General features: G+C 40.1%; 1 protein-coding gene across 2 annotated transcripts; it reads left to right on the forward strand.

Moving 5' to 3' along the window:
• Positions 1-3,998: 3,998 nt before the first annotated feature.
• eva1bb (eva-1 homolog Bb (C. elegans)) lies at positions 3,999-10,962 on the forward strand. Of its 2 annotated transcripts, XM_026157010.2 has the most exons (4): positions 4,198-4,427; positions 4,574-4,629; positions 9,136-9,276; positions 9,889-10,962. In XM_026157010.2, exons 3-4 carry the CDS (start codon positions 9,210-9,212, stop codon positions 10,320-10,322), a joined length of 501 nt encoding a protein of 166 aa, XP_026012795.1. In that variant the 5' UTR covers positions 4,198-4,427; positions 4,574-4,629; positions 9,136-9,209; the 3' UTR covers positions 10,323-10,962. The 2 variants fall into 2 exon arrangements, with proteins under 2 accessions (XP_026012793.1, XP_026012795.1); XM_026157008.2 differs by lacking the exon at positions 4,574-4,629 and having other exon boundaries at positions 3,999-4,427.
• The last annotated feature ends 2,724 nt before the right edge of the window (positions 10,963-13,686 follow it).

Raw genomic sequence — 13,686 nt, forward strand, 5'->3', positions numbered from 1 at the left:
TTGATGCATCTTCCTTGTATCAACTCAAAGAAGCTCTTTGGTTGAGATAAAAAAAAAAAAAGACAAACTATTTAGGGGGATTTTTAAATGAGATATGATGAAAATGCTAAAAAAAAAAATCCATCTGAGAATAAAGTGAAATCTTTTTCAATATAATTATAACAACTAAATGATAGATCCTCTTTTGCACAAAGGGTTTAACTTAAACGACGCCACAGCTTCTCTCATATTTTGCTGACTTAGAAACAGTGAAGAGTCTTATCTCTTAAACATAGAGAATACCCTAAAGCAGTCACTTTTTGTGCCTTTTGAGGTGCTGCACCTCATATTTGTACTAAATAGCAAAAATACATTTTTCATGCATTTCTCCTAATTTTTATAGTATTTTCTACACCTCATTTGCAGAATCTGGACACCTACATTTTTTGCTATTATAACACCAGTGAGGTACACCTGTCAATGTAAGCAGCCATGCTTTTTACTCACCAGACGGATCAGCTAAAAACAAAAGTCACCTCCACACTGTTGTTATAAAGGACGAAATTTAAACTTGGGGGTCTTATGAGATTTGACTCGCTTTTGGAGCAACTACAGGCTCAATTTTTCCACCGCCAGAGGTTGCAGCTTGTTTATTTTGGCCCATGTTTCTTTTTTTTAAGTAGGTTTCCCTTTAGCGGGATTTAAGCATTAGTTAACTTCTCCCACAGTTGTGGTTTGCTCCCCACAACAAAATGACTCAACTTATTAAGCTCCTCACTGTCATTCTGGGCCTTTTGATGTGTTGCTCTCTAATAACTCCCTCCAGCCAGCAACTTAATTAACTATCCTAACTTTTGTGCTATCGCATTATTAAAGATCTCTTTTGTCTGTCTTTCAGTACGTTATCATTTTAATTTAGTTGTAAAAATACTTTGAGGGACTTGTCTTTTCTTACCAAATTATTCCCAAAGTTAATCTCTCTGCTCCAGCTCAGTTTTATGAGAATTGAATGGCTCATATTGCAGCTGACACTGAATGCGGTTGTGGTGTGAGGGCCAGTGTATTTACTGGTAAATGGTGAGCATCACAAAGCCCATCTTTCTGTGTGTTAAAAAAAAACAGCCCTAAGTTAATCACTGCCTGTATGCAGGAAAACATTAGTCACTGGTGGGGAAAAACAAGCTGACCTGTTTCCACAGCTCCACAAACATCTCTGCATCAGCGAGCAAGTCGCTCTCAGTCACAACAGTGACATCCACTCTTGTTTTTTAGCCAGTGGAGACAAGCGTGGCGGGTGAAAGGAAGGTAGTGTTTTGCTTGGTGTTCTACCCGTGCGCAGTTGCGATCGGGAATCTGGGGAATTTGCAAAGTGCTATGTTATTCCTACACAGCATCAGGAAGAGGACAGGCCTGACATAACACAGGCAGCTGGAGCAGATAAACCCCGCACTGTGGACAAAAAGGGCGGAGGTTCACCAGCCGTTACTGAGTGCATTAAATTAGGAGGAATATGCACGCAGGAATGTCCCTCAGCAGTTGGATCATTGTTTTGGGCTTTAGCCTCAGAGTGATTTTAGGGACATATTTTTCTCTTGACCAACCCTGAGTGTTTGAATGACAGCAACCACATAATAACCGCTTATTGCTGTGCTAAAAACACCAGCGAGTGCCACATCAACGCTCACTAGACTCAGAATAGTACTTTACAACCGCATAAACAGGTCTTTTGCAATACTTAAGAGTCTGGGTTAGTGTTACAGGAAAAAGCACCAGTATAAATAAGAAAGACAAGCCCTGCTTTCATCGCTGTAGTCAGTCTGTAGAATTATATGCTCGTACTTTTAGAAATTAAAGGGGGGCTGTGTTGGTTTTTGTTATTTTCTGTTGCACATACTGTTAAAATGATGAATGCGCTCATATCCAGTTCTGTGGAATTATTCATATTTTGGCTTCGGCTGAGGTTTAAATTCACTCCCAGCAGGCCACAGAGTCAGGTTCACTTCAGTTCACTTAAATGAATTTAGTTTCTTCAGTTGAATTGAATGGAAAAATATAGACTTACCTATATTAGTCCATGCATTCATTTTTAGTAGGCTTGATTACTGTAACAGCATCTTTACAGGTCTACCTAAAAAATCAGTCAGACAACTACAGCTCATTCAGAACTCTGCTGCTCAAGTCCTCACTAAGACCAAAAAAGTGGACCACATCAGTCCAGCTCTGAGGTCCTTACACTGGCTGCCTGTCCGTCAGAGGATAGACTTTAAAGTTCTGATGCTGGCCTATAAAGCTCTGAATGGTTTAGGACCAAAATACATCAGTGACCTGCTGACCCAGTATGAACCATCCAGATCCCTCAGGTCATCTGGATCCGGTCTTTTATCAGTTCCCAGAGTCAGAACCAGACACGGAGAAGCTGCATTCAGCTTTTATGCTCCTTATATCTGGAACAAACTCCCAGAAAGCCTCAGATCAGCTGAAACACTCAGTTTATTTAAATCCAGGTTGAAGACTCACCTGTTCTCAGCTGCATTTGAATAAAGCACCAAATCCACACTTTAAGCTTAAATTTCAAAACTTACATTTAACTACTGATTTTATCTACTGTTCTGAATTTATCTGTTTTGATTTTATATACTGTTGTTTGTTTGTTTGTTTGTTTGTTAATTAGTTAGTTAGTTTATTTGCTTGTTTTATTCAATTTTAAATCATGCTTTTTATTTGTTCTTGTTTCTAATGTCTCTGTAAAGCACTTTGAATCACCTTGTTGTTGAATTGTGCTATACAAATAAACTTGCCTTGCCTTGCCTTGCCTTTTGACAAAGCTCTCAGTCACACAGGCCTATAGACCAGTTGGCAACCCCCTTGCAGTCTCCAGTCGCTAAGAAGAAATGTGTGTATTCCCCAGACCAGTGGTTGAGTATTAGTTGATTTGAAAATGGTTGCCAACAGGGTGCTGAACCAAAGACCTGCCTGTGATTGCGTTTTGTTGCTTGTAGATTGCTGTGGTTGCCTGTAGTTTGTATGGAAGATGCCAATTTGTCTGCAAACATTCACAGAGTTGTAATGAAACTTGGAAAAGTGCAACACAAACTTGACCTTCAGAGCAAAATAGTGCTTTACTTTTATTTTGAAGGTTAACGTTCTCCATTTCTGGTTTGCATCGCACCTTTTCAAGTTTCACTGCTGCTCTGCAAGTAGCTGGTGAGTGGTTACAGATGAGTTGGTGTCTTCCATGAAACTGCTAGCAACCTGACGCAAGGAGAATTTCCATTTGACCTAACAACTGTAGGCAATCAATTGCCAACCAGTTGTGGAATCCTTATTTGTCCCTAGCAACCAGTGGTTTCCAAGGGTCTCCAAGCCTGTATGGTTTTGCTCAAATCAAGCAGCGAAAGTGAAATGAGTTTTTAAATGTAATAAAAGACAGAGGAGATTATTTTTGACACACACATTGACGACCACAGTCCCATGGTTATTCAATTACTCAAGTGCAGCCCTACAAAAATCTTAGTGACCATATAGTTTCCTTAAAGCACAATAACCTGGCATGTAATGTTGATTGGGTGTTCTAGACTGCTGGACTGAGTTCAAAGGTGCAAAATGGACTGGTTTAAGAACTATTTTGCTCTTTTGATCAGTTATATTAACAATGTGTCGGCTGTGTGACACTGCAGTGTAGCTCAAATCAACTATGAGCACCTCCTGTTTCGGTTGTTTGATAGGTTTTAAAATTTGTATCTCCTGGTGTCGTGTGGAAATTTCCAGCTTTGTAAAGTCCAAGTCAGATTTCCCCATGAAGTATCAATCTATTCATCGGTCTCCTCTCCTGCTCCACAAACCTCACTCTGAGCTCTTTTTACTCCCCTCCAGGCTCAGATTAAAACACAAAGAGCTCAATTAATCCAGGAGCCCCCACAGCAGCGTGGCCCCATGCCCACAGCTGCCACCTAGCTATTTCCTGTTCCACCCTCCTGGCTTAACTGTGAACAGACCTCAGTGTTGGGCATCCAGCAGGAGAGAGATCACCTCCCTCTGGTCAGGAGTGTGTGGGTCATACCTGGAGAGGATAGAATAGCTAAAATAAAAGACTTGAGCAGTGTGGAATTTTTATTTTGGAGTTCGATGGCAGTGAAGCATGCATGGCTTTCACTTCTCTCAGGAAAAGGAAAGACCTCCTCCAAAACACAAGTGTGGACCACTACTGGCTGGTCCTCCTCCCTCTGAGGGATGAGAGGGAGTGAATCACAGTGGAGAGCTGCTCGCTCTTCAGTCCAGCAGCGTCTGCTCAGCTGTCACGTATGCCGAGTGACCCACGACCTCTCGCTGCTGCTTTTCTGCCCGAGAGAAGATGGGAGTCTTATCTAAGTGACCGGCTCCAAACGTGGATCTGAATTCTTTGTTTTGCATACGGAAGTTTTAAATCTGTCAACCTGTGCATGACTGAGGTGAGTGACTTTTATTTAACTTTATCTTTGCTGGGAAAAAAGATTTTTTAAATTTTATTACACCCCTTAACAAATATAAAGCTCTACTGTCATGCAACTCAGTAGTTTATTAGCATGGCCTCCTGTTTTTTTTTACAACACCACAGACAATTAAAGGTTTTTACAAGCTGAGGAGCTGCAACATGCCCAAAATTATAGCACAGTGAGTATGTTGTCACCCAGTCTGTCACATGTATTTTCCATCAGTCTTAATCTCACTCTCTTTAAATGTTTTTGACAGCAGCTCCACCTCATTTCTCATTTTTTTGACTACTGTTAAAAAGTGATTTTTTTCAGCAGTTTCAAGTTTCCTCATTGGACTTAAACAGGATTATCTAAGCAGGAAGGGCCGAGCGGGAGTGCATTTACAGGGTTTCACATAAACAGCTGCCGGGCTATGCTTGCGTGGAGGTTGTTGGACTCGTCTGGAAATGTTAGGTGTTAAATCTGTCTGCCCGAGACTGCGGCTGCACAAAATGTGTCCCTCCCTCTGGTATTTGTGTGGTGCTTCGAGCTCACCACAAACTGCCAGTCCTGGAGCCATGAAGAAAAAAATATTTATACACGATTTCATTCTGTAATCGAGAAAACAGAAAAAGAGGCGCCTCTTTGTGTCATTTCTCCTTATAATTAAGTATTAAAAACGTCGCCTTCTTAAAACAAATGAGAAAGTTCATGGAGGGCACTTTTTTCCAAAAAACGTACAAAGTCTGAATGCTGCACTGAAAAAAAGAAAAAATTGTAATTAAAGTGAAGTTTAGATAAAAGGTCTCTGCCCTAAAAATAACCTCATACATAAATTGCAAAACCCTAGCCAAGTGAACAAATGCGATGTGTGTTGATTAGCAAACAGACAGTTGAAACTATGAAGGTTTAAAAGGTGATGCTAACACTAAAGTGCCTTAAAACTGCATTCTTTTTCATGACCACCAGGGGGGAAATGTGTGGTTGGAAAAAGACTTCTAGTTCTATCAGAGAACAGCCCTTTGTAAACACTAAGTTTATGGCCTCAATCACTCACTTCAGGTCATATTCAATATATAATTAAGTGAGTTTTGGCAGCTTTCCTTTAGTCTTCTCATGGTTACTTCCAAAAGATAGACCTAACAAAAAGCCTATAAGTTTTTGCAGTCGTTAACATAGAGACTGGTGAAACGACCGCATATTGTGAATTTGACTATGAAACCTCAAGCTCGCTGGCTTATAGAATGCAAGCTGTAATCGACAGCCTGTTGTACATACCCTGGATAATCCTCCTCTCTGACTCTTAGAATGACCAGATGGACTTTTTTAAGTTTGTGAAGACATTTAGTCTCAAGAGCTGAAACGTCTGATCGTAATGACCCACGCCTTTTGTCACAAATTTGCTCACATGATCAACAACCCTCAGGACCACCCCCATGGGGACGCTCCTCCCTGTGCTCAAGACTCACACAACCTGGACAACTGAGAACCTACAAATCCCCAAATTTACAAAATTAACTATTTTATTCTGTATGACCTGAAAGTAGAAACATGAACTGAGCAGGAAGGCCTGGGGATGTTTTTTAATAAATTTTTTTTAATTTTGTGAGTCTTTGATTTTCTCTGTTTTTATTCCATTAATGGTAGTTTAAAAGAATAGGTAAACAAAATAAAAAATAATATAATAATAATAATTTAAATAGATAAAAAATAAAGGATCATTTTTAAAAAATTTACGTTCATTCTAGTTGTTGTTCTAAGCGGTGCTTGGCAGCGTCATGAAAAGTTGGAACAGCGTGGATCTGGATCATCCGGCCTCCTGCAGTGTCATCTCACTTTCCCAGCGCTGATAGTGAAAGTCAGTTTGGGATTGTTGTTTGTGCTGTGGACTGTTTCAAGATGCAATGATAAAAATCAGATTATGGAAAGAACTTTTATCCCCACCGGAAAAATAAAAATAACTAAGCAGACACTGAAGGAAATCCTCCCCCAATCCCTGGACAAATTGCTCCCTGCTGTTGCATAACACTTTATAACTGTTTCCTCGTTTTTATTTAAAATTTAAGTTAAAAAATAAATAAAATGTAACCTCAATGTTAAATCTCTGTGCAGATGGAGTTATACTAACCCCGCGAATCAGCCTTCAAGTTAACCTAAACTAAGATTTGCTTGATATTTTTGCCCACAGACACGTGAGTGTTGATCTTCTCATCCAGCTTATTTCTTATAGGATGGAAACAAAAAAAACTTAGAAAGAATGAGGTGATATGTGCACTGTGATAAATGCTGCAGTCTTGATAAACTGTGTAAAAGTACAGGGTGTAAAGTCAGTCTTTAATCGTTTGAATCGAGCTAAGCTGAAAACTAAATTGCTCACTTATGTTGTTAAGGTCTGGGGGCAGCAAATTGAGGGTGCAGAAGTAGTCACGCTTCTTCTTTGATTAAATCCCAAACAGAAGGCAGTGTTGGTTGGGAACCACCAGTTCCCATGAGTAAATGGACCCCGAGCCAGCCACAAAGCAACTACAACTTTAATTTGCCCAAAAGCAAATTAAAGAAAGCCTTTGAGAGCACACTGGGGCTGCCAAAAGTCGCTGGGATAAAGATCAGGGTGGGAGAGCGACCCAAACCCCCAGCAGCAGCAACTGGAACGGGGCACGGTTTGGTCCTCCCCAGAGAGAGAGCAGGAGAAAGAAAAACATTCGGCTCCCATGGAAATTGTTTTTGTAGTGACAGGGAATGTGAGGGGGTGGGAAGTATCAGTCATCATGTTTACGTCAATCCTTACTGTAACCGTGGGACCGTCTGCGAGACGGGTCCGGAGCAAATCCATCTACCGCGGTCTAATGCAGCCCCTCGCTCTCTTAAAGGGTCGATTCACCCAAATAACAGAAGGATGCAGTCGCTCTGAGAAGCTTTTTTTTGTATGGGAAATGTCAGGTCGTTTTGTGCTGACATCCGTGGCTGTCCTCAGGATAATATATATATATATATATATATCTATATATATATATATATATATATATATATCTATATATATATATATATATATATATATATATATATATATATATATTTTTTTTTTTTTTTTTTTTTTTTTTTTTTAACTGTGATTACTCTCTTGAATGATAATTAAATTTGCTAACAGTGAAATACTTGTTAAACATCTCTAACAAAAAACAGAATGTCTCTCCCGGAGATTTAGGTGCCATTTTTCTTAATGTTTTTGTAGGCATCCCTGAGGCTGTTTAACCCCCATTAAAACAATTAGTTTTAAGTTTTTGCAGCTGTGAGCAGCTTCTTTACTTCCTCAATGCATTGCAAAGAGGGACAACGGCGTGTTTGCCACGTTTGTACTCTGTGTTCTCACGGTACACTTTAATTAATTCTTTGTGGCACAGATTCAATAAGGTGCTGGAAACATTCTCAGAGATTTTGGTCCATACTGACATGACAGCATCACGCAGCTGCTGTAGATTTGTTGGTTGCACATCCACGATGAGAATCTCCTGTTCCACCACATCTCAGAGGTGCTGTGTTGGATCACAGTCTGCTGACTGTGGAGGTCATTCAAGTACAGGGAACATGAGTTTTGTGACATGGTGCATTGTCTTGCTGGAAGCAGCGATGAGAAGATGAGTGCATTGTGGTCACTAAGGGAAGGCGTCAAGGAAACATCCACCCCACCATTGCACCATGATACAAGCCAAGGTGGATCTGTGTCTTCTGCTGTTGTAGCCCAACTGCTTTAACATTCAGAGATGCTCTTCTGCATACGTTGGTGTAACAAATGGTTATTTGAGTTACTGTGGCCTTCCTATCAGCTCAAAACAATCTGGCCTCCTTTGACCTCAGACATCAACAAGACATCTTGGCCCACAGAGCTGCTGCTCACTGCATACTTTCTCTTTTTCACTTTCTGAGAAACTCAGACCAGTCTGGCACCAACAATGATGACACATTCCAAGTCACTCACATCACCATTATTCCACATTTTGATGCTCAGTTTGAACTTAAGCAGGTCATCTTGACCATTTAGATATATAATAGATATTTATGTTATAGAGCATTGAACAAGTGTACTTAAAGAAGTGGCCAGTGAGTGCATATGACAGATAATAAACAAAAGAATATTACATCCAGTTTAATGACTTACTAAAATCTAACACCTGCCAAAAGATTATCACAAGCTAACAATAGAGAAATGCTCCTACTTTATATAAATACCAATTAAATAATGAAATAACTTGCTGTGAAACCTTGTGTGCAAAACAAACACAACTCCTCTCAGCTCCATTGTTTTGGGGAAGAGGCAGAAATTAGAAATTCACTGCTACATTTCTGTGAACCCGACCTTTTCACTTCCTGCCGGTCTCCCATCACGAGTGTGAGTTTCTTGGAGTGAACATGTGAAACCTGACATGCCACTTCTTCTGTGGGAAAAAAATAAAAACTGCGTAGCCGGAAAGGCGCCCCTCTCATAAATATAAACATCCCCATCGGTCTCAGCAGACCTCTCGCTGCCGTCCTCTCTGCCTGGCTTGAGTGTCGTCAGAGGAAGACAATGTCTCCTGACCTCTGACACCCATTTAGATCAGAAGAATGACGGGTGGTGCTTTGGAGCAATGCATTTTTTAGGCTTAAAACACTTTTTTTTCTTTTGAGATGACTTTGAAAGCATTTGTTTTTCTTGTTTTTCTGACAGGATCTGCCTCGGGTTATCCAGGAGGTAAACGTGTAAAAGGAGATGGTGCGTGTCTGAACCCACAGTGAACCAAGATGGAGCCAATTAAGAGAGATATGGAGCTGCTGAGTAACAGCATGGCGACCTACGCTCACATCAAAGGTAAAATCGTAGCAGGGCTTTAAGTGTGGCTTCCACCATGGAGTTGGGGACAACCTCAAGGGGTTATTAGATGAATCTATAAAACCGCAGGCAGCTTGCTACACCACACTGTATGACTTTACGTAGGTTGTACATGAATATTTCTTTCTAAGCTCCTACACGAGTAACTCTGCATGTTACAGTTCAAAGAAATCTTTATTTAACTTTATACTTTAAACTTCATTCTGATTGGCTGCCTCGTGCAAACAGAAGGGTTTAACAACAGTGGGTGGGGCCTTTGTGCTCACACCTAGAGCCATAATAGTTTGCTTTAATAACGCTCTGCCTGAGGCGGCCATATTAGGGATATCCCTTCTTAGTGACATCACAAAGAGCCAAGAGTAGAAAATCTGGTGAAAATCAAGCGTTTAGAGTCTGAAACCTGAGTTTTTGGCTCACAGGGTTTACTTTAACATACACTGATCTGAGTATTTGAAACTTTCGCTGTCTTTGATATGAGCATCCACCACTCTAACAGTATAGAGATGACAGAAAATAAAGAAAAGCTTAATAAATCCACTTTTTAATGCTTTTATTTCAGTAAATTAGTTTTTCTTCCCTCTTCTTGTGCAGCCAATCCAGAGAGCTTTGCCCTCTACTTCATGATGGGCGTCTGCTTCGGGCTTTTCATGGCGCTGTGCCTCCTGGTGGCCGGCATCACTTGCAGGGCTCGCCGCCACAGAAAACCACCTCCGTCTCCATCGAGGAGACAGCTCAAGGAGTCCAGTGAAGAGGAGGAGGATGAGGAAGAAGAGGAGGAGAGTGTAGGAGAGGAGAGGGCGGTGGATACGGAGATCCCTAAAGTGACAGTGGGTCCTCTGAGTGACCGCAGCAGCCAGTCTAACGGCACTCTGAGGAGCCTGAACGTTTTCACCTCGGCCGAGGAGCTGGAGAAGGCTCGACGGCTGGAGGAGAGGGAGCGAATCGTCAGGGAGATCTGGAGGAACGGGCAGCCGGACATCCTGGTTACGGGGACCGGGACGATTGGACGAGTTCATTACCACTAAGAGAGACTTGGACTGAGCTTTTAAAAAACCTGTAAGGGACAACCAATGGAGAGAAACGTGCCTTGTATGGAGGCACAAAAATGGACGCAAACTAATCGCAACATTAAAATATATATATATTATTTACCGATTAAAGAGTTTGCAATAACTTAACTTTTATCATGTAAAATGAAATTTAGAAGAAAATCCACTCTACTCAAAACAAAATACTAGTATTTTTAAAGTCCCTAAATAAATTGCAGTATTACAAAAATAAATATGAATAATAAGAGAGAAAATATGTATGCAAGCTAACCATTTAAAAATTCATAAAAGTTATTTTTAATCAGCTTTTTTTTTCATGCTTGAAGTGTTTCTCAGTCAAGATGTAGTGGCATTATGAAAAATTACAAAAACAAACAAACGCACACCAAATTATTTTAGAGGTTTGGGGTTGCATGTTGCGTATCTCCTCATATAAATTTTTTTATTTCATTATTTTAATTTATTATTATGGAAAATCGGACACTTTGGGCCTCCATAAATGTGGACTATCACAGATTTTATGCACAAGTGTTTGTTTTGGGGGGAAGGTTGGCTTCATGTGTATTCATCTTTGGAATGTGAATAATTAAAGCTAAACCACTTTTTAATAAACAAATGGTCTTATAGTCACTGTTTTCCAAAATGAAGAATAAACAATTTTTAAAAAGAAAGAAAGAATAAATGAAGAAAAATTGTTAAGAATATGCTGATCTTGCTCTATCTGCACATTTCAAGTTAATAAGTCAAAGCTGATATAAAAACCCAAAATGATGATGGCAAAAAACATTTCTTTATGTGGTAGAAACAAGCTTCCATATCACAATGATGTGAAATAAGGGAGATTAAAAAAACATAGTCAGTATAAAAGAAGGCCTCTGATTTTCCCACACATTATGAAGCTTCAATCAGTTTTGGGATCGTCAGTACCCCACAGCATCCACACTATTAGTCACATACAGTAAGCTGTTAAAATGCTCCAAAACACTCCAACAGCACACACACATCGAATAGTTTATTGATTTAAACTCAGTTATCTAGACAGATGATTGTAAGAAAAATACAATTAAATCCAGTCTATTCATGATTATTATAAAGGAGAAAATCCACAGAGGCTACCAGGCTTTTCAGCTCTGGGGTTGCTTCATGCTAGGCTGTGGCCCCTGTAGTGGGCAATGATGGTACTGCAGGTTGGTCTTGAGAACCCATTAACTACATATATATAGATATAGATATATTTAGTGGTACCTTCTGAATTCTTACATGACTATAGGATGAGTCTATGCAGACTCTTAGTAATCCCAGGTCATGTTAGACTACATCCTTAAGCTAAAGGTATCTGGACTTCTTGGTTTGTGAAGATGTTTTATGTTTAGTCTAAGACGCTTCTTCACTTGTAAAGCAACTGATTGAGACTATTGGAGACTTAGAGACGGTCCCAAGGGTTTTTGACCCACTAGTAATCATATGGGTCGTTACGGGTCACCATCATGCGAGTTGTTGAGATCAGATGGGTCAAGGTTGAAATGGGGGCTGATCTGCCTGGGACTGCATTAAAGGGAACTGATAGCTGGTGTTTTAGGATAAGATGCACATATATATAAGATGAATCAGAAGATAATCCTTTTGGGTTAATTCTAATGAGAATGAACTATAAGTAAAATCAGCCAAAAGTCACTTCTAAAAACGTAGCTTCTCACACACCTCTAAAGAACTCGTCTTTAGACATTCGGAACCTTTCGAGCCCATTTTCCCTGCCTCCCAGTTTGAGCAACAGCACCTTCTCTCTGGTAAAGACGTGTCTGTTTGGAGGTATGAATAAAACCATTTAGCTCAAAAATACTGTAGGTTTTACCAATGCAGATGGTCTCAGAGTGGATCCCAGTAAACTCCCAGGAGATCCGTTCGTTTTTTGCTGGCTGAATTTCTCTCGTGCGCCATGAAAAGGTCGATTATGCTACAGCAGGGGAGTTTGTGTCCCGTGTCTGTCAGCTGTCATGTTTTAAGTGGCACTGCCTGAACTGGAGATTGTTTTAGGATGGGGGGGGAAACTGCTTTCCACAAGCTGGCAACTGGCACTCATTTAGGTCTTTTCTTCATCCTTTTACGTTGATGACATTCAAATCTATTGTCAACTGACTGATGATTTGGCAGCACCACTGAACTCCCTGTACGATTGCCTGAGAGAGGTTAAAGATTGGCTGGCAGAAAATTATCTCGTTTTAAATGAGAAAAAAACTAAAGTTATGGTGTTCGACAGCCATATTCCTCGAGACCAGCTTGTTGCTCTGCTGGGGCCCCTTGCTAACTCTCTCTCCGATTCTATGCGTAACCTGGGTGTCTATTTGGATAGCTCCTTTAAGCTCGATAAGCAAGTATCATCTGTAGTTAAATCTGGTTTTTTTCAACTGCGCCAGATTTCTAAAGCTAAGCATTATATAGCACACAGGGACCTGGAAAAACTTATCCATGCTTTTGTGACCTCCAGGTTATTGTAATTCTCTCTACTGTGGTCTCCAAGCCTTCTCTCTTCGAAGGCTGCAACTCGTTCAGAATGCTGCGGCTCGCCTTCTTACTGGCACTAGAAAATTTGACCCTATTACTCCGGCTCTTGTTGATCTGCACTGGTTACCAATCAAATATCGCATTGAGTTTAAAATCTTGCTACTCACTTTTAAAATCCTGAATAACATTGCGCCCAGCTACCTCACTGACCTCCTCAATTGTACATTTCTTGTCGTGCATTAAGATCATCAGGTCAATTACTCCTGGCCCAACCTAAGTTTAGACTGAAGACCAGAGGCGATCGTGCCTTTGCTTCAGCTGCACCCAACCTTATTCGAGCCTTGGATTCTATCCACTCCTTTAAATCAAGATTAAAAGCATATCTATTTGACTTTGCTTTCCCGACCAGTTAATACCCTTTTAAATCTTTTAAATTTTAAACTTTTAAATCTTTTATTAAATGTATTATTTTTTATTAATTTTACTGCTGTTTTTGTCTTCTTAGCATATTTTGTATTTATCTAACTCTCCTGGTCTGTTAGTGCCTCTATCCTGTCTGTGCTTGTGCCCGATTTGTACCCTGTTATTGACCTATGTTGACTCTCCATATTACTGTGAAGCACTTTGGTGTGCCTTCGGGTTTTTAAATGTGCTATATAAATAAAATTGTATTGTATTGTAATTGTATTTTACTGATTTTATGAGCATTTCCCATCCATTTCAGGTTTTTATCCTAATACACAGTAAGCAATTTTTTGTGGATGTTTGTGTTAATGGCAGTTTAAAGACATTTTCTTGCTCTGAGGCTGATGCGCAGAGAGAAGGTGGAACCGTTTAA

This window comes from Astatotilapia calliptera, chromosome 22 (assembly GCF_964374335.1).
Source record: "Astatotilapia calliptera chromosome 22, fAstCal68.1, whole genome shotgun sequence".
In the NCBI taxonomy this organism is placed as follows: Eukaryota; Metazoa; Chordata; class Actinopteri; order Cichliformes; family Cichlidae; genus Astatotilapia; species Astatotilapia calliptera.

Bases quoted from the DNA above. Each gene is read 5' to 3' on its own strand.
- eva1bb (XM_026157008.2), top strand. From the start codon at position 9,210: ATGGAGCCAATTAAGAGAGATATGGAGCTGCTGAGTAACAGCATGGCG. The intron at 9,277-9,888 runs GTAAAATCGTAG...CTTCTTGTGCAG, and splicing joins GACCTACGCTCACATCAAAG to CCAATCCAGAGAGCTTTGCC.